Raw genomic sequence first — 15,000 nt, 5'->3', positions numbered from 1 at the left:
TTCATTATTACTATATTCAGATCAAAAGAATTCCAGCTAAAAATTTTGAAGCTAGAGAAAGACGGGATTGTTATAAGCAGCCATTAAATTTGGTCTTAAAGGGTAGATCAGGGTTTATGTATTGTTTTGGTTGCCCATAAAGAACACTAAAAGATGAACCAGTGACAAACAGTTGTTGATAAGTTGATTCATTTATGATGTTATCATTTTTAATTTTCCTTAGAAATCTGTTAATCTTGTCTTCTCGCTTATATATATCAAGAGAAAGGAAGGTTCGCCATGGACCTCAAGAAACTTCGAACTGTCAACATGGTTTCCATTTTTTGTACATAATCCTTCTTGTTTAGAATGACCACTCCCTTACCCTTGTCTGGTTTACATATGATTATGTCCTCTCGTTTCTTCAAATTCAATAGTACTCTCAAATCAGCAGGTCTAAAAAAAAAGGTGTCCAACTGGGTTTTAGATGAACATATGTTTTATGGACCAAATTAGAAATTTTTGTTGGAGGTTAGCTATGTTTTGATTACATTCTAATTTGGTCCATAAAACCTATGTTCATCTAAAACCCAGTTGGACACCTTTTTTAGACCTGCTGATTTGAGAGTACTATTGAATTTGAAGAAACGAGAGGACATAATCATATGTAAACCAGACCAGGGTAAGGGAGTGGTCATTCTAAACAAGAAGGATTATGTACAAAAAATGGAAACCATCTTGTCTGACAGTTCGAAGTTTGAGGTCCATGGCGAACCTTCCTTTCTTGATATATATAAGCGAGAAGACAAGATTACAGATTTCTAAGGAAATTAAAAATGATAACATCATAAATGAATCAACTTATCAACAAACTGTTTGTCACTGGTTCATCTTTTAGTGTTCTTTTGGGGTTTATGGGCAACCAAAAATACATAAACCTGATCTACCTTTAAGACCAATTGATGGCTGCTTATAACAATCCCTCTTCTCTATCTCAAATTTTTAGCTGGACTTTTATCTGAATATAGTAATAATGAATACTCTTTGAAAAATGGATATGACTTTCAACAACTGATTACTAGACAAGATGGAGATTACTATATGGTTAGTTTTGACGTTGAGTCTCTATTTACCAACGTACCTCTTAATGAAACCATCAATATTATACTTAACAAAATATTTATTAATGATGATACAAATTTCCATGCAAGATTCGATGTTTGTATTTAATCAGCGACTCTACTCGCAGGTCGATGGAGTTGCAATGGGTTCCCCTTTAGCCCCTACATTTTTGCGAATTTTTTTATGTCTCATTTGGAGTCTGAGATTTTTTAAACCGATGTGATTTTAAACTTTAAGCCATCTTTATACCGCAGATATGTGGATGATACCTTTGCTGGAGGTTTTATATGTGTATTCACTGACCTGCTATATATATAATATTATATATATATATATAATAATTTTCGTTAAAAGCAATTGCTTTAGTGGCACAATAAGTTTCTTGCAGGTATCTTCATACCGACGAAGTTTTTTCCGTTCTCGTTCGTCAATTTCTGGTGAAATATACGCAGACTTCCTTCTTCCATTTATTTGAATTTTGTCACGACAGCTGTTTTCGCCTTATGGCATTATCAAGCGACTACTGACTTACAATCTGACCTTTCGGCCTATTATCTCATCGTGTGGGAGGTATGACCTCGAGGTATGGGTACTGTTTAGTCTACGGGATTAACAGCTTAAGGGCGTTGTTTTAGTTACAAAGAATATAAGGACATATGTACTGCGACAATAAGAGTGAAAGTTTAAACAGTGGTTAAATAAATATTCAAAATACAATGCCATGTGCTAGAGTTTCCTTAAATGTATGTTTAAAATTTAATATGTTACATGTTGGTTTTAGATAAAAATTACAAAATTACATACAGGAATGAAAATGAATATAGAAATCTAAATACGGGAGTACAAATATATGTATATATTTTATAGCATGCATAAAGGTACAAGAGATAATTTCTGTTTATACATAACTGTGTATGATTTAAATTTGAGTGTGTGTGTGTGTGTGTGTGTGTATGTCCAAAATGGTCTACGTTGGTTAACGGTTTGCTGATTCGTGTTGGGCGGGGTCTCAGCGACCTGAGTAAGGATGTTACTTGACTTTCGCTGACGCTGGGTCTTCTCATGCCTTCCAAGGGGCGCGATGTTCTCGGTGGATTGGGGCGCGCTGTCTGGTCCCTGTTGGCGGTGGGTATTCCTTCTCCTGCTGGAGGGGGGAGTATATTGGTCCGATTCTTGTTGGTTACGTCAAGGTCGGCTTCTGAATAGCGATGCTCACTGCTTCCGTTATTAAGAGGCGACCGTAGTTGTCTCTCTGTGTACGACCTGGGTGCCTTCTATGAGCTCTTGTAGAGATGGCTTCTGTCGTGAACATCTATGTAATGTTGATGGATGGCCCCTTGATTTCTATGAGCCAGCAGACGTCTCCGAAGGGTCGTTGTAGTGTGCCCGATGTAGTTTTGGCTGTGAGGTTTACACACCTCCTCTGGACAAGTAAATTTGTAAACTACATTCGTGCACATCTCCTTCGGTCCCCCCGGAGCGGTGCTGTTCTTCATTATTAAGGCTGCTACAAGGTTGGGCTTACTATATATCCTGAGGCTTATTTTATGGTAAGGGGCTTTTGGGGTTACGCCTCTGTTTATTATCCCGCGTAGTGTGCAGCAATCCTCCTTGTATGCAGACCCATAATGTACACGATGGTAAATAATCAAGTTTTCCTCGTTTTTCGCCATGGTGTTGGGTTGGTAAAATTCGTCCATTTTCTTTTTTATTGCTGCTTCGATAATTTGATCTGCATACCCGTTGTTGTCAGCAGTTGGCGAATTCGGTCGAGTTCGTTATGTATATCTTTCCATGATGAGCTGTGTGTGAAGGTTCTGTTGACATACGCACTCACGACAGACTTTTTATGCGTCCGGGCACTCCCCGCGTGCGTTCAAGCAACGCCCAGCGTTCGTTGCTTTCGTATAAACGGTCGTCTTAAACTGTCCTTCTTGTTGTTTTACCAGGACATCAAGAAATGGCAAAGTCTTCTGCTGGCTGTCTCGTGGTGAAGTTGAGCACTGAGTTTCTTTTTTTTTCAGAGCATCTGCTAGTTTTTTGGTATCTCAGGCTCTTTTATTTGTGACGAATATATCGTCGATGTACCGCCCATAAATCCTAGGTTTTAGATGTTCTCTAAAGGTCCTTTCTTCGACGGTGGCCATGTACATATTTGCAAAGAGGACCCCTAGTGGGGATCCCATGGCGATCCGTCTACTTGTCGAAATAATTCCCCCTGATGAGAGAGAAAGGGGGTTCTGTAGTGCTAGCTTTCAGCATCTCTCGGAGGACATCTTCGGAATGGGCAGCGGGTTCTTCTCGGACCTGTATAACACGATCAAGAAGAATGATGTCGATCGTTTCTTCGACGGGAACGTTCGTAAACAAACTCTCCACGTCGAGTGAGGCAATGTCGTCTTCTGGTCCTTTTTCCTGTAGGAGATCAATAAACTCCACTGCTGATTTCAGTGAATATGCACCGGGTATGTAAGGTACCAGCAAATCATTCAGGACTTTCGCTATCCTATAGGTTGGGGATGTCATCTGAGAGATGATGGGCCTTAGGGGGTTGCCTGCCTTGTGTGTTTTCACTGTTCCGTAGCAGTAACCGGGGCCCATAGTCTCCTTTTACCTTTAGGGAATTTACGACGTCTTGCTGATTGTTGGCCCTAGTCACAAGCCTCGACACTTTCTTTCTCGAGGTCCTCGGTGGGGTCTTTTTGTCAAGCGTTGGAATTTGGAAGTGTCCAGGAGGATCCTATCCATCTTTTCAAAATAATCACTTTTCTTCATCACTACGTACACTGATCGATTTGTCACCTTTCCGTATGATGATGTCTGGGTTGCTACGTAGTTCTTTAGCGGCTTCCCTCATCTCCTTGGTGATTAATTGGCTTCGGAAAATGTCCTCTCTGTCGTCCTGCTTCTCCAACAAGTTCATCATGACGGTAGGTGTTAGTTCTAGCTTACCATCATCTCGGAGTTGTAAAAGTCGGTCTATAAGGGCCTCCGTTTCTATTCTCTTGGCTTCAGTGTGTGGTTCTTGGCATAGTGGCCAAGAGAATAGAAACGGAGGCCCTTATAGACCGACTTTTACAACTCCGAGATGATGGAAGCCTGTATATATATATATATATATATATATATATATATATTTATATATATATATATATATATATATATATATATATATATATATAATATATATATGTATATATATATATGCTGGTAAAAATGTTCTGTTACAATACTTTGAAACTACAGTAATAAATGCAATAAAACCCAAAAACATGCTGTGGATGAGATATTTAGATGATATTCTAACACTGTAGGATAATAGTTGGGGCAATTTTAATCAATTCCTTTCAAAATTAAATGCATTAGTGCCTAGCATCAAATTTAAAGTTGAATGGGAAACAGACAACAAAATTCCATTCTTGATGTTTTAATAATCAGAGACACGACAGAAATCCAAACTCACCATACACAGAAAACCTACTTTCTCTATTTCATACAAATTCACTACTTTTAGCTATCAGGACATTCATATCAAGATAGGGTAGCCAGCAACCTATTCTTAAGAGCCTTACAAATTTGTTCCCCAGATTTCCTGGAAAGAGAATTTGAACTAATTTGTAAGCAGCTTTTGTCTTTAAGGTATCCCGACCATATAATTGAGAAAGCAATCCACAAAGCAAACATAATTTTCTATCGACCCCTCAAGACAAGACCATAAGACAATAAAATAAAAATTCCACTCCGGGACACGATTTAAGACGGTGACCAAGACTCTCGGAAAATCTAACCCTTTTGCATTTACCTACCCAAACACCAAATCCTGATTAATGTCCAACAAAAGACATCCCCCAAGGACACAGGTGTTTAAGAAATCCCATGCCTGGACTGTGACCAGTCTTATATAGGATTTAGAGGAAAATCACTTCCCCAGAGATTAACACAACATAAACAGTCAGTTAGGTATGGACAACAGAACTCAGCTATTTTCAACCATATAAATGAACATAACCACAGAATAAACTGGAATTTGTCACATATAATTTATAGCAGCAACTGCCGACACAAAAGTCAGATGATGGAATTGGCCTTGATTAAACAGAGACAGGTAATGAACATCTCTAAAGGCACATTGGATACGAATGTCATTGATAAAGTTTTCATTCAACCAATGGTTAAGAGGATTATCAGTGGAAGGGACCTAACTTGGCTTGCCTGTGGATAGGTCTCTTTGGTATAAAATACACCTTTTTTTTGTAACTTTCTCATTCATCTACCTGAAGAGGGAGACAGCAGTTCTCTGAAATATAGTACGTATTATCTCTTTCTATATTTTGGTGTTTTTATGGGATCTTATATATATATATATATATATATATATATATATATATATATAGAAAATTTAAAAGCCCCCTCTTTTGAAAAAATATGCTGCGGGTGCCCATGCTCGAGGAGGGATAAGAGAATAACAAGATATGGGCGAGAAGGCATAAGAAAAAGGAGTGTGTCACGCGGACTGCTTCTGGTGGAATTGAAAATAGATACATATATAGGTACACGTATAATGCATATGTAGATAATGTGTATACACACACACACTTTATATATATATATATATATATGTATATAATATTATATATATATATATATATATATAATATTTTATATATATATATATATATGTGTGTGGTGTGTATAGTACATGGAAAAAAAATTATAAAAAAATAAACCATTATTCATGTGTATTATATACAAATACACACTGAAACACTAAATGTTTTCCATTCTGGATGGGAAACAGTGTTGCAAACAATGTTGCCTGGTGTGGAAAGGCCTAACTCTTATATGGCCGTTATATAATATATATATATAATATATATAAATTATATATATATATATATATATATTTACGTGTGGTGTGTGTATAGTACATGTATATAATACATTATATATGTGTATATATACAAATACACACCGAAACATTAAATGCTTTCCATTTTGGATGGGAAACAAGTGTTTGCAAACAATGTTGCCGGGTGTGGAAAGGCCTAACTCTTCAAGTTGATAACTCTGCCAATATACTAAAGTGTAGAGGGAACAGGCAAAGATGGCAGCTTTAAGGATGACCGTGAGGTGTCCCTAATGCCTGTTTGCTGGCTCAAATAATTTCGATGCCCTAGAAAATAAAAGGAGTTGACTTGGCGAGGCCCATGAGTTGTTATCCCCCTCCCCCAAGCCCCCAACCAAATCAAAGAGAATACTACACCCTTAAAAGCATCTTGTGAGGCTCTTTTAATTACAGTATTCTAAGAAATAAAGCATTAGGTTTTGAGTTTAAGTGGTTTATTAGGAATGAACAACCCGAATGCAGGAAAAACAAAATATTGGTAAGTAACACTTAAATGAACTTTACATAACTTATATTTACTGCCAAAGCATTTTTCGAGCCTCCTATCCTCTTGTATTTTTTTTTCTTTTTTTTTTGGGGGGGGGGGTTGGGGACTTTATATCCCCCTTTCCACCTATGTTATATTTTTTATTTCATCTCTTCTCCTTTTTAGTTTTTAGTGTAGTACCAATAAATTTCCTCCACCACCCCTCCCGATCCTAACAAGGAAGGCGGGCCTACCTTAGTAAAAGCAAATGCTAGTCTGCGCTGCCGCCTTTAGATTTAAATTATTAGGCAAGCCGTCGTCATGGTAACAGCATAGGAGAGACGTAACTTTTTTGACGTGACTATGACAATCTATTTACAATAAATAAAGAGTAATAAGATAACATATTAAACCACTAGAAAACTTTGACATAAGTAACACGTAATTTGTTTAACTTGTTAAAACTTCAAAATTAATCTATCGCTGATCTTCCCCTGAGACCCTCCTGCTCTGCTACTCATTTTTTTAACATTACATTTTTTCTACCAAATGATTATGAGTTTAAATAACAAAATGAATAATTTTAAAATGTCTTTCGACTTTGTTACATGCATTTGAAATCATCACAGTCGTCTTAAGTAAGTTAAGTTTTCACCTAATAGAGACTCAGTCAAACTTTGGAAGTATCGTTCAAGTATGCGTAGAGGTAGACTGAGCAGTCTCCGTTTCAACGATGGAAAAGCCGCAAATTTTGATATACTCTGAGCAGTCTCTAAATTACAACGCATTCGACGTGAAATGGATTCCACGGTCAGCCAAATTAGTCGTTATAGGAAGTCATCCTCGAGGCACTGGGGCACTGCAGGTGAGAAATAAGAGGATATGCCGCTTAAAAATGATCAACTAGGTAGTAGTACTACCTACGACTTGCCCATCCCACTGAGAAAGTATCTAGAACTTTCTAAGTTTCTATTCATGAACTTATCATTTAACATGTTAGGCTAACTGTAATTTATTAATTGAATTATGGCAAGTAACTGAGGCTCAAAATCCATAGGTGACAAATAGTTTAAAGCTATAGTAGGTATAGGCTAGGTGGTAGTAGTGTACTTAGCCGAGCATGCCTTGGGGTGGTGCTAAGACAAGTACCCTATGCGATTTTAGGCTAACATAGGCAATAGGCATACTGACTACTAGTTTAGTTCACTAATGTACGCAAATATTAATGTACGTATTGAAAAAACTTTTCTGGAATACCCCTATACCAATACTAGTTGACATTAGGCCTACTAACCCTACTACTACTAGGTATAGCCTAGTTCTTACTGAGCCAAAAGGTAAATAATTTTAAAAATCGTAGAACAGCTAATTATATAAAGATAGGAGGTAGGCTATGTTAGTACCTACTACCCTAATCCGGTTGGGAGACGTGCTACTACCTCGCTAGTATAATTATTGAAGTAGGTACTAGCCTAGTACCTAGTTTAACCAGACCACTGAGGTAACTTTGATCTTCCATAGGGTTGGCCGAGGCTAGTCTAACACACTACATAGGTATAGGTTAACGGTAGAGGGTTAACGGTAGAGGTTACTAACTAATTAATTTATTTAGAAATAATATACTAGCTAGCCAAGCCTAGGCCTAGTATGACAATTGAGGGTCAGTTTAGAACAACAGGCACAGAGTCTGACACTGAAAAACCTAAATTTTTCTAATATGCCATGTCATGACCGAATCAGACCTTCCTAACCTGACTTGTGGGTTAGCTACTAGGTAGTACTGAACATCAGAAATATGGATGAAGCATCGGCCCTTCGGAGCTGGTGTTGAGAGCCTTCTCCTGTTGTTCTCAAAACTACTACCTTACCCAGTTTTGAGTAACATGAGATGTTTTTAGCATTTGAGAAGGAAAAAAAGATATAAAATAGAGAAGGAAAAAAAGATATAAAATAATTTTACAGTAACATGCCTACTCTACCTAATAGTTTGAAGCAAATTAATAGGCTAGTAGGCTATGCAGTGGTTAGGCGTTGTTTGGCAGTTTCCCCTAAAACTGTTCATTCTGGGGGATCAGAGGGAGAAATGGAAATTGGTATGTTTTGGTTGGGAAAACACAAAATGAGTGTTGAAAGGAACGACCCTGACCTACAAACCCACCCTACCTAATGTAGACTATGGTGCTTTATCCCTTGCTTGATGAAGTACATCGTATCCCTAACCTGTAAGTTTGGCAAACCCACTACTTGTATTTTGCTTTACTGTCATTGTATGCCAGACTCATCCAAGCTTGTTTTTTCCTATGAAAAAGTCTTGCCCTCCATAGGAGGAAAGCTCAGATGTCTGATGAATGATCTCGCAGTTCACCTTCTCCGATCAATTCATCAGAGGTGCAATTCATTCCCCAGCTCTAACAACCAGGGTCCAAATCAAGGTGAGCGAGCTCCATTCAGCTCAGGTGACTTGTATCAGAATCCTTTCTACAAGTAGAATTCTTCCTAATGTGAAGGACTTGACAGTTTGTAGGTATACCGTGTAGGAACAAATCGAAGTTTTTTTAAGCAAATTTTATTTTTCCTAATGATATGAACATGAGGTCCTTGTCACATAAGGCCGCCCTCATGCTACCCCTTATTCTGTTATTCCTGGGCCAAAAGCAAAGTGGAATGTGAATGCCTGGGTGAGAGGCGCTTCCCCTAATGGGGCAGTAGTTCAAACTACTGAACTACCTTGCTATAAAGTCTAGCAGTTGTTTCCAGCTACGCTGAAGCTATTCCTTATAGGAAAAATACAATTTACTTTTAAAAATTGTGATGTTCGTCAGTCTAAAAATTGTGATGTTCGTCAGTCTAAAAGGTAAAGGAGATTCCTGCTCAAAAGTTTTTTACTAGCATCATACAGAAAATATTTTAATACATGACATAAACATTACTATAGAATGGTATGAATTCATAAAACCTAATTGAAGTTAATTAATAGGGTGTAAATATGCATACCTATTGTACTGCATCCATTTTATTGTAAAATTAATTGGATTTAAGTGTGCATACCTACTAGGCTATACACCACTTTTGCAATTAATACACCCCCTTTTACTTATTTTTGTATTTGACCTTGGACTTCACAAGGGATCTGCCTATTTCGTCACCAGTCTGGTTCATCACCATTTTTTTTAGCCCGTTTGGTCACCACATAAAAATATTGAAATGTAACAGTATAAAAATGTTGGGTAATTGTATAGGAAAGGGGCGCACCAGTTTCTGTTAAACAGCTTAAAATGCTAAAATAACACTTTATCTAGGCTTCATTATCATTAAATAAGTGAGGAAAACCCTTATAACCACCAACAATCTTGGGGGACCACAGGTGGGAACGGGGTTTAGGGTGGGGAAGACGAAAACTAAAAAAAAATTGTGGTCAGTTTTTGCACATTCCTGATTTCAGTTTTGGTGTGGCGGAACGGCTCTTCACACTTTATCTGCATTTTGAAACATTCTTGGCAAGCATGTTTGTTCTGGCAAGCAGGAATTTTTGTGCTGTTCCGTGTGTACAGCGACATCGCGCTTTTTTTGAGTGTCACCATGGTCGGTTTGAGGTCGAACTACTTTCAAACTATATACTAAAAACAAAAATCACCATAGGTTATGACACAGCTTTCACATCGAAAATGTCGTAAGTTTTCAGGTAAGTTTCTCGCAGGAACACTTGTAGAAGCTACTGCCATGACGACAGAGAACAAAATAGCCGTGCAAGAAAATTGTCCATACTCGTGTAAGAATGGATTTAGAGAAAAAGGGAAGTAAAAAGGGTTTACCCAGTATATATTGTATTCGTCACTTGTTTCAGTTATGTTTTTTTAGTCCTTGCATGCGGGCGCAGACACAGATGTCTGTAATTGACTCGGTGAGAGACTGAGCTCCCGTTATTTAGTTTTTTCGCGAGTTTTTACATTTTAAAGTGAGGTTTTTTGGGACTAATAAGTGTTTTCTCACTTAATGACTAGTATCAAAGAATTCTATACACTATTCTCTGTAACTCTAGGTAACTACTTTTTTACAAGCTTGTGTGCCCCTTTCCTATAGAATTACCAAATGTTGGTCAAACTGACTTAAAATATATGTATAGTAGTTTTGGAGGACAAAAACAGTTTATCAGTTACAGTTTGTCTTGGAATGCAGCATAAACCCATAAAAGTAGTATAGCTAGTAGTGAACACACTAATTAGTGAATATGGAAGTACAACAAAAGAGAAAAATTAAAAGGTTGTAGGTGAATTATCACAGTTTAAGAAAAGCGGGATTAATGGTGACGAAATGGATTTCACAATAGAGTATTCTTTGTGACGAAATGGGTTTTTGGTGACGAAGTGGGTGTATCCTTTCACAATAAGTGACACTAATATGATTAACTGGACAAAATCAGCGGAGACTGAACTCAAGAGTAGACCGACCATGTTGATCTGTTGGATGTGAATTTATCCACTTACTGTGCTTTGCATTATACAGTTAAGGAATTAAACTTTTGAATCCTGTTACTGAACCATAGAAATCCTTTCCTAAAGACCATCATATAGATATTTGGGGTGAGCTGAAGAGCAAATGTGTACACACTGGAGAACTTAAAGATCTTAAAGCAGAGAACTTATGGCAACTATTCTCCGAATTTTTCTGATGATAAATAGGTCATGCAGACTTGGTGTATACAGCCATGCCCTGTGCATCTGAGATGTTGCAACAATAAATAAAGTTGTGGCCATCAAACTCCGTGATTAAAAACTCAACCTTTGACCTGTTACCATTTACAAGAGTCTCAGGATAAAAACGTCAATTCATAGTTACAGGCAGAGCTATGGAGAACAAGAAAATTTTACCGTAATAAAGAAACTTTGACCTTAATCCCTGAATATTTAAAGTACTTTTCATGTACAGTATTATATGGTAATGAGTAACAGGCCCATTGTTCAACTCATGTCTCCTGGAAGAAAAAAAAAAGTATTGAAAGCATGAATAAACAGTATTGTTGAAAGTACCACATATGCATAAACATGTCCTTATCAGTGGGCTATGGCACAGTCCAAGTTTGGAGAACAAGGTTTGTATTTGGAGTAATCTCCTCTTAGAAGGGTTGCCTATCAAAGCTAAAGAGTCCCTTCTACCCACTGGTTTGATTTTGGAGTGTCCTAGAATAGTTTCCTGCCAAGCCTGATGAGTCTCTTCTGCCTTTATAATAAAATAGACACTGTGCAAAATCAATGAAGTCCTCTATCCTGTTTTATATAGCATGATTTTAATAGTAAATTTCATTAAGAATTCTATACTTATAACTGTACTTTATATAAGAATTTTGTCATTGTGTGAAATTAACATAATCTATAAAGTATTTTGGGTATATTTTTTTACTTGAAAATCATTGAAAGAACACTTTTTATGTGGCCTAATTGTACATGTAAGATAAGCATTAGTTGTAATTAAAAGTATATGTCAATGGGTTAAAGCAACAATTTCTACAATATGAATGTTAAATGTAAATTAAACTTTTGAGAAATTGTATAAAGTTATTTATTCACCTCGTAATTTCTTAGAATAATTGCTCATATAATGTAGGATATAATTTTTGAAGTACTAAGTTTTTCTCTTCCAGGTTTTTGAAATGAATGAAGGATCTTTGAACTTGCTGCACAATGTAGAACGCCCAAAAGCCCTCAAGTGTGGTATGTACAACATATGGTTACTGTGTTTTTATTTGCTTCAAAGATGCGGAGTTCAGTAAGAAGAGATAATGTCAGCATTTCGTGGATCCTCTCAGGGGGCACCATGCTGTGTGTCTTGTGCTTGGCAATCAAAAGGCAGTAGTACTAATGTTTTTTGCACTATCCTTTGTGTTAAAAAGTGTGTGGTCAAACTCCATGAAGTGCAGGAGGTTGATTCAGTGGTTCAGTTAAACTAATAAATCTTGGTATTGGGTAGCCTATCAATACTTCTGAAAAAGATTTTATAGCTTGAAAAGTTAAAATATCCATGTGAGAGTATACATCAACTGATTCTCTAGATCTATAATTCCCGTAGGGGGAGGTAATGCTGTCAGTGGACCTTGTGCGGTGCACTGTAGGGATTACTTAACTTCTTTGCAACGTGCCTTCGGCCCCTAGTTGCAACCACTTTCTTTCCTTTTAATGTACCTCCTTTCATATTCTCTTTTGTCATCTTACTTCCAACCCTCTCCTAACACTGATTCATAGTGCAATTGCGAGGTTTTCCTCCTGTTACACCTTTCAAAACCTTTTACTGTCATTTTCCATTTCAGCGCTGAATGACCCATAGGTCCTAGTTGGCTTGGCTTTGGCCTAAATCATATATTCAATTGTACTCTACATCCAGAATTACTATACAGCAGTGTATGTACACAGCAAATACTGACTACTGTGCTCATTTATGTGGTCATCACACCAATCAAAAACTCATGACACTGATGCAGTTGCGAGTTGTTGGGGAGAGCAGCCACCAAGAAATTGAAAGATTTTATTTTTATAGTCATCATTTAAGCAGTCTTAAAATAAGTGAAGCTTTGAATTATTATACTAGCCTTGCCTTGTGGTAGTTTGTGATTATCTGATAATGAACTTGAGTAGTGAATGGCTATTTATTGTTATTTAATTGAATTATAAGGTGCCAAATAAACTGTCATTCATTTATGCTCAAAGAAACGAGTGTGCAATCGTTAACGCCCACATAGGAAGTCAGGTTTGCCCATTCATCAGTTACCTTCCTCAACTCAACTCGACATGAACAAGAGCGCTGCTTTTATAGAGGTTATTCTCTCTCTTCAAAGCTATGATTCCAAGAAAACCAGTTGTGGATAAAGACTGGTATGTAAAACGTTCTAGATTTACTCATGGTAATCTCTTAAAGAATTATTGATGTCCTCCCCAACCCCAAAGGATTATGAGAACTTTTTTCACGCCATGGATCATTCTACATTCGCCGATTTTCTAGACAAGTTATGTCGCTGATAGATAGAAGGTACAAATATGATGGATGCAATATTGGCAAGTGCCAGACTTTCAAGTACCCTTCGATTTCTAGCAACTAGCCAGTTAATTTGATGTGCTTGAAGTTTACCACAGCAATATCAACCTTGGAGCCTTTGATGCATAATTATGGAAGCATGTACTGTATCATATGTTTAAGGATTATATTAGGGTAGGTATATCTGAATAACCATAAATGCGATGAAAAAACTTGTATTCACATAAATAATGGAACAGGACTCGTTGAAACAAAATTCACATTAGTACTCTTAATTAAATTGCTGTAAATTTATCAATATATATTACATAAGTACATGCATGTTGAGGATAACATCATGAAAATAACGAATATCAAAGTTAATGTACATATATCAAATATGGATAATTTTTACATGTACAGTAAAGAAATAGATATATTTTATTTTACCCTTTAACGCCGATTGGACGTATTAAACGTCGACATAAAATTGTATGTCGGGTGCCAATTGGACGTATGGTACGTCGATATAAAATTTTTATTGTAGTGTCTTACCGAACAATTATAGAGCCGTGATTTCCACGAGCGGCAGGATACTAAATTCAAATTTAGCGCGTCGGCGTCGCCAACACTGGTGGTGATGACGTCATCTCCCTCATCGCGGGAGAACAGGTACAACTGCCCAGGTGAATTCAATTTCTTCCTGCGGCGTCCGGTGAACATCGGTGGTCGGTGCGGTTGGATAACTTTGCTTCGCTTTTTTCTTGTGGATTTGATCTTCGGAATTGGTGAAGTACTCTTTTTTGGCGTTGTTGTTATTTTGCTTTTTATTTAGGCGTTGCCATGTCGGATTCTAGTTCCCATTTTTTCGGGAGTTAGGTTTTGCATTCTCAGGATGTAAAACTAGATTATCCAAGCTAGAGTATGATTCTCACACTAAATGTGTTAAGTGTAGGGGACAGGTTTGTTCAGCAGATCGAACATGTAACGAGTGTAGTGATTGGACTGATTCTCAATGGAAGTTTTTTAGTTCATACTCGGAGAAATTAGCTAAAGACAGAATTAGAAAAAGCAGCGCTTAGGGAAAGTAGACTTAGCTCTGCTTCGTCTTGCGATGCATCTGTTCCTTCTGTTTCTCCTCAAATTGTTATGTCTCCTTTAACTACACCTCCTATTTCCTCCTACTAATCCCACTTCTCCGGCTTCCCGTGTAGTTTCTTCCGACACCATTGCCAGTCTGGGGAATCGAGGTTAGATCAGAAAATTTTAAATTTTCGGTACTAGCGAATACGGTTTTGCAACTTGGTAATTCAGTTAAGACGTTTTTGGAGAAAGCGGCCTCAGGTAAGAGTGTGTAGTTGAGGGTGCGTCTGTCTGTCCTGACACGTCTCCTAGACAAAGGTTCACTGTCCAGCTCCCCCGCACCGGGGAGGGGAGAAGACATTACGGAAGTCCAAGGGAGTCGATCGGGATTTGCCACAGACAGGCGCCTCTCTGTTGAGCCTGTTGCGCCTCAACAGGGCTC

General features: G+C 37.5%; 1 protein-coding gene across 1 annotated transcript in view; it reads left to right on the top strand.

Annotated features, from left to right (window-relative positions):
- The first annotated feature begins 7,082 nt into the window (after positions 1-7,082).
- The window catches only part of LOC135220970 (dynein axonemal assembly factor 10-like), a 103,911-nt gene continuing 95,993 nt past the window's right edge, over positions 7,083-15,000 (top strand). Inside the window, exons 1-2 of the mRNA XM_064258648.1 lie at positions 7,083-7,338; positions 12,112-12,181. Coding sequence (XP_064114718.1) covers positions 7,207-7,338; positions 12,112-12,181 — 202 coding nt within the window. The 5' untranslated portion in view covers positions 7,083-7,206. The remainder of the gene's footprint in view (positions 7,339-12,111; positions 12,182-15,000) is intronic.

The sequence above is a fragment of the Macrobrachium nipponense genome, chromosome 2, assembly GCF_015104395.2.
Source record: "Macrobrachium nipponense isolate FS-2020 chromosome 2, ASM1510439v2, whole genome shotgun sequence".
In the NCBI taxonomy this organism is placed as follows: domain Eukaryota; kingdom Metazoa; phylum Arthropoda; class Malacostraca; order Decapoda; family Palaemonidae; genus Macrobrachium; species Macrobrachium nipponense.
Note: the sequence above shows the minus strand (reverse complement) of the source record. Positions and strands in the feature narration are given on the sequence as shown.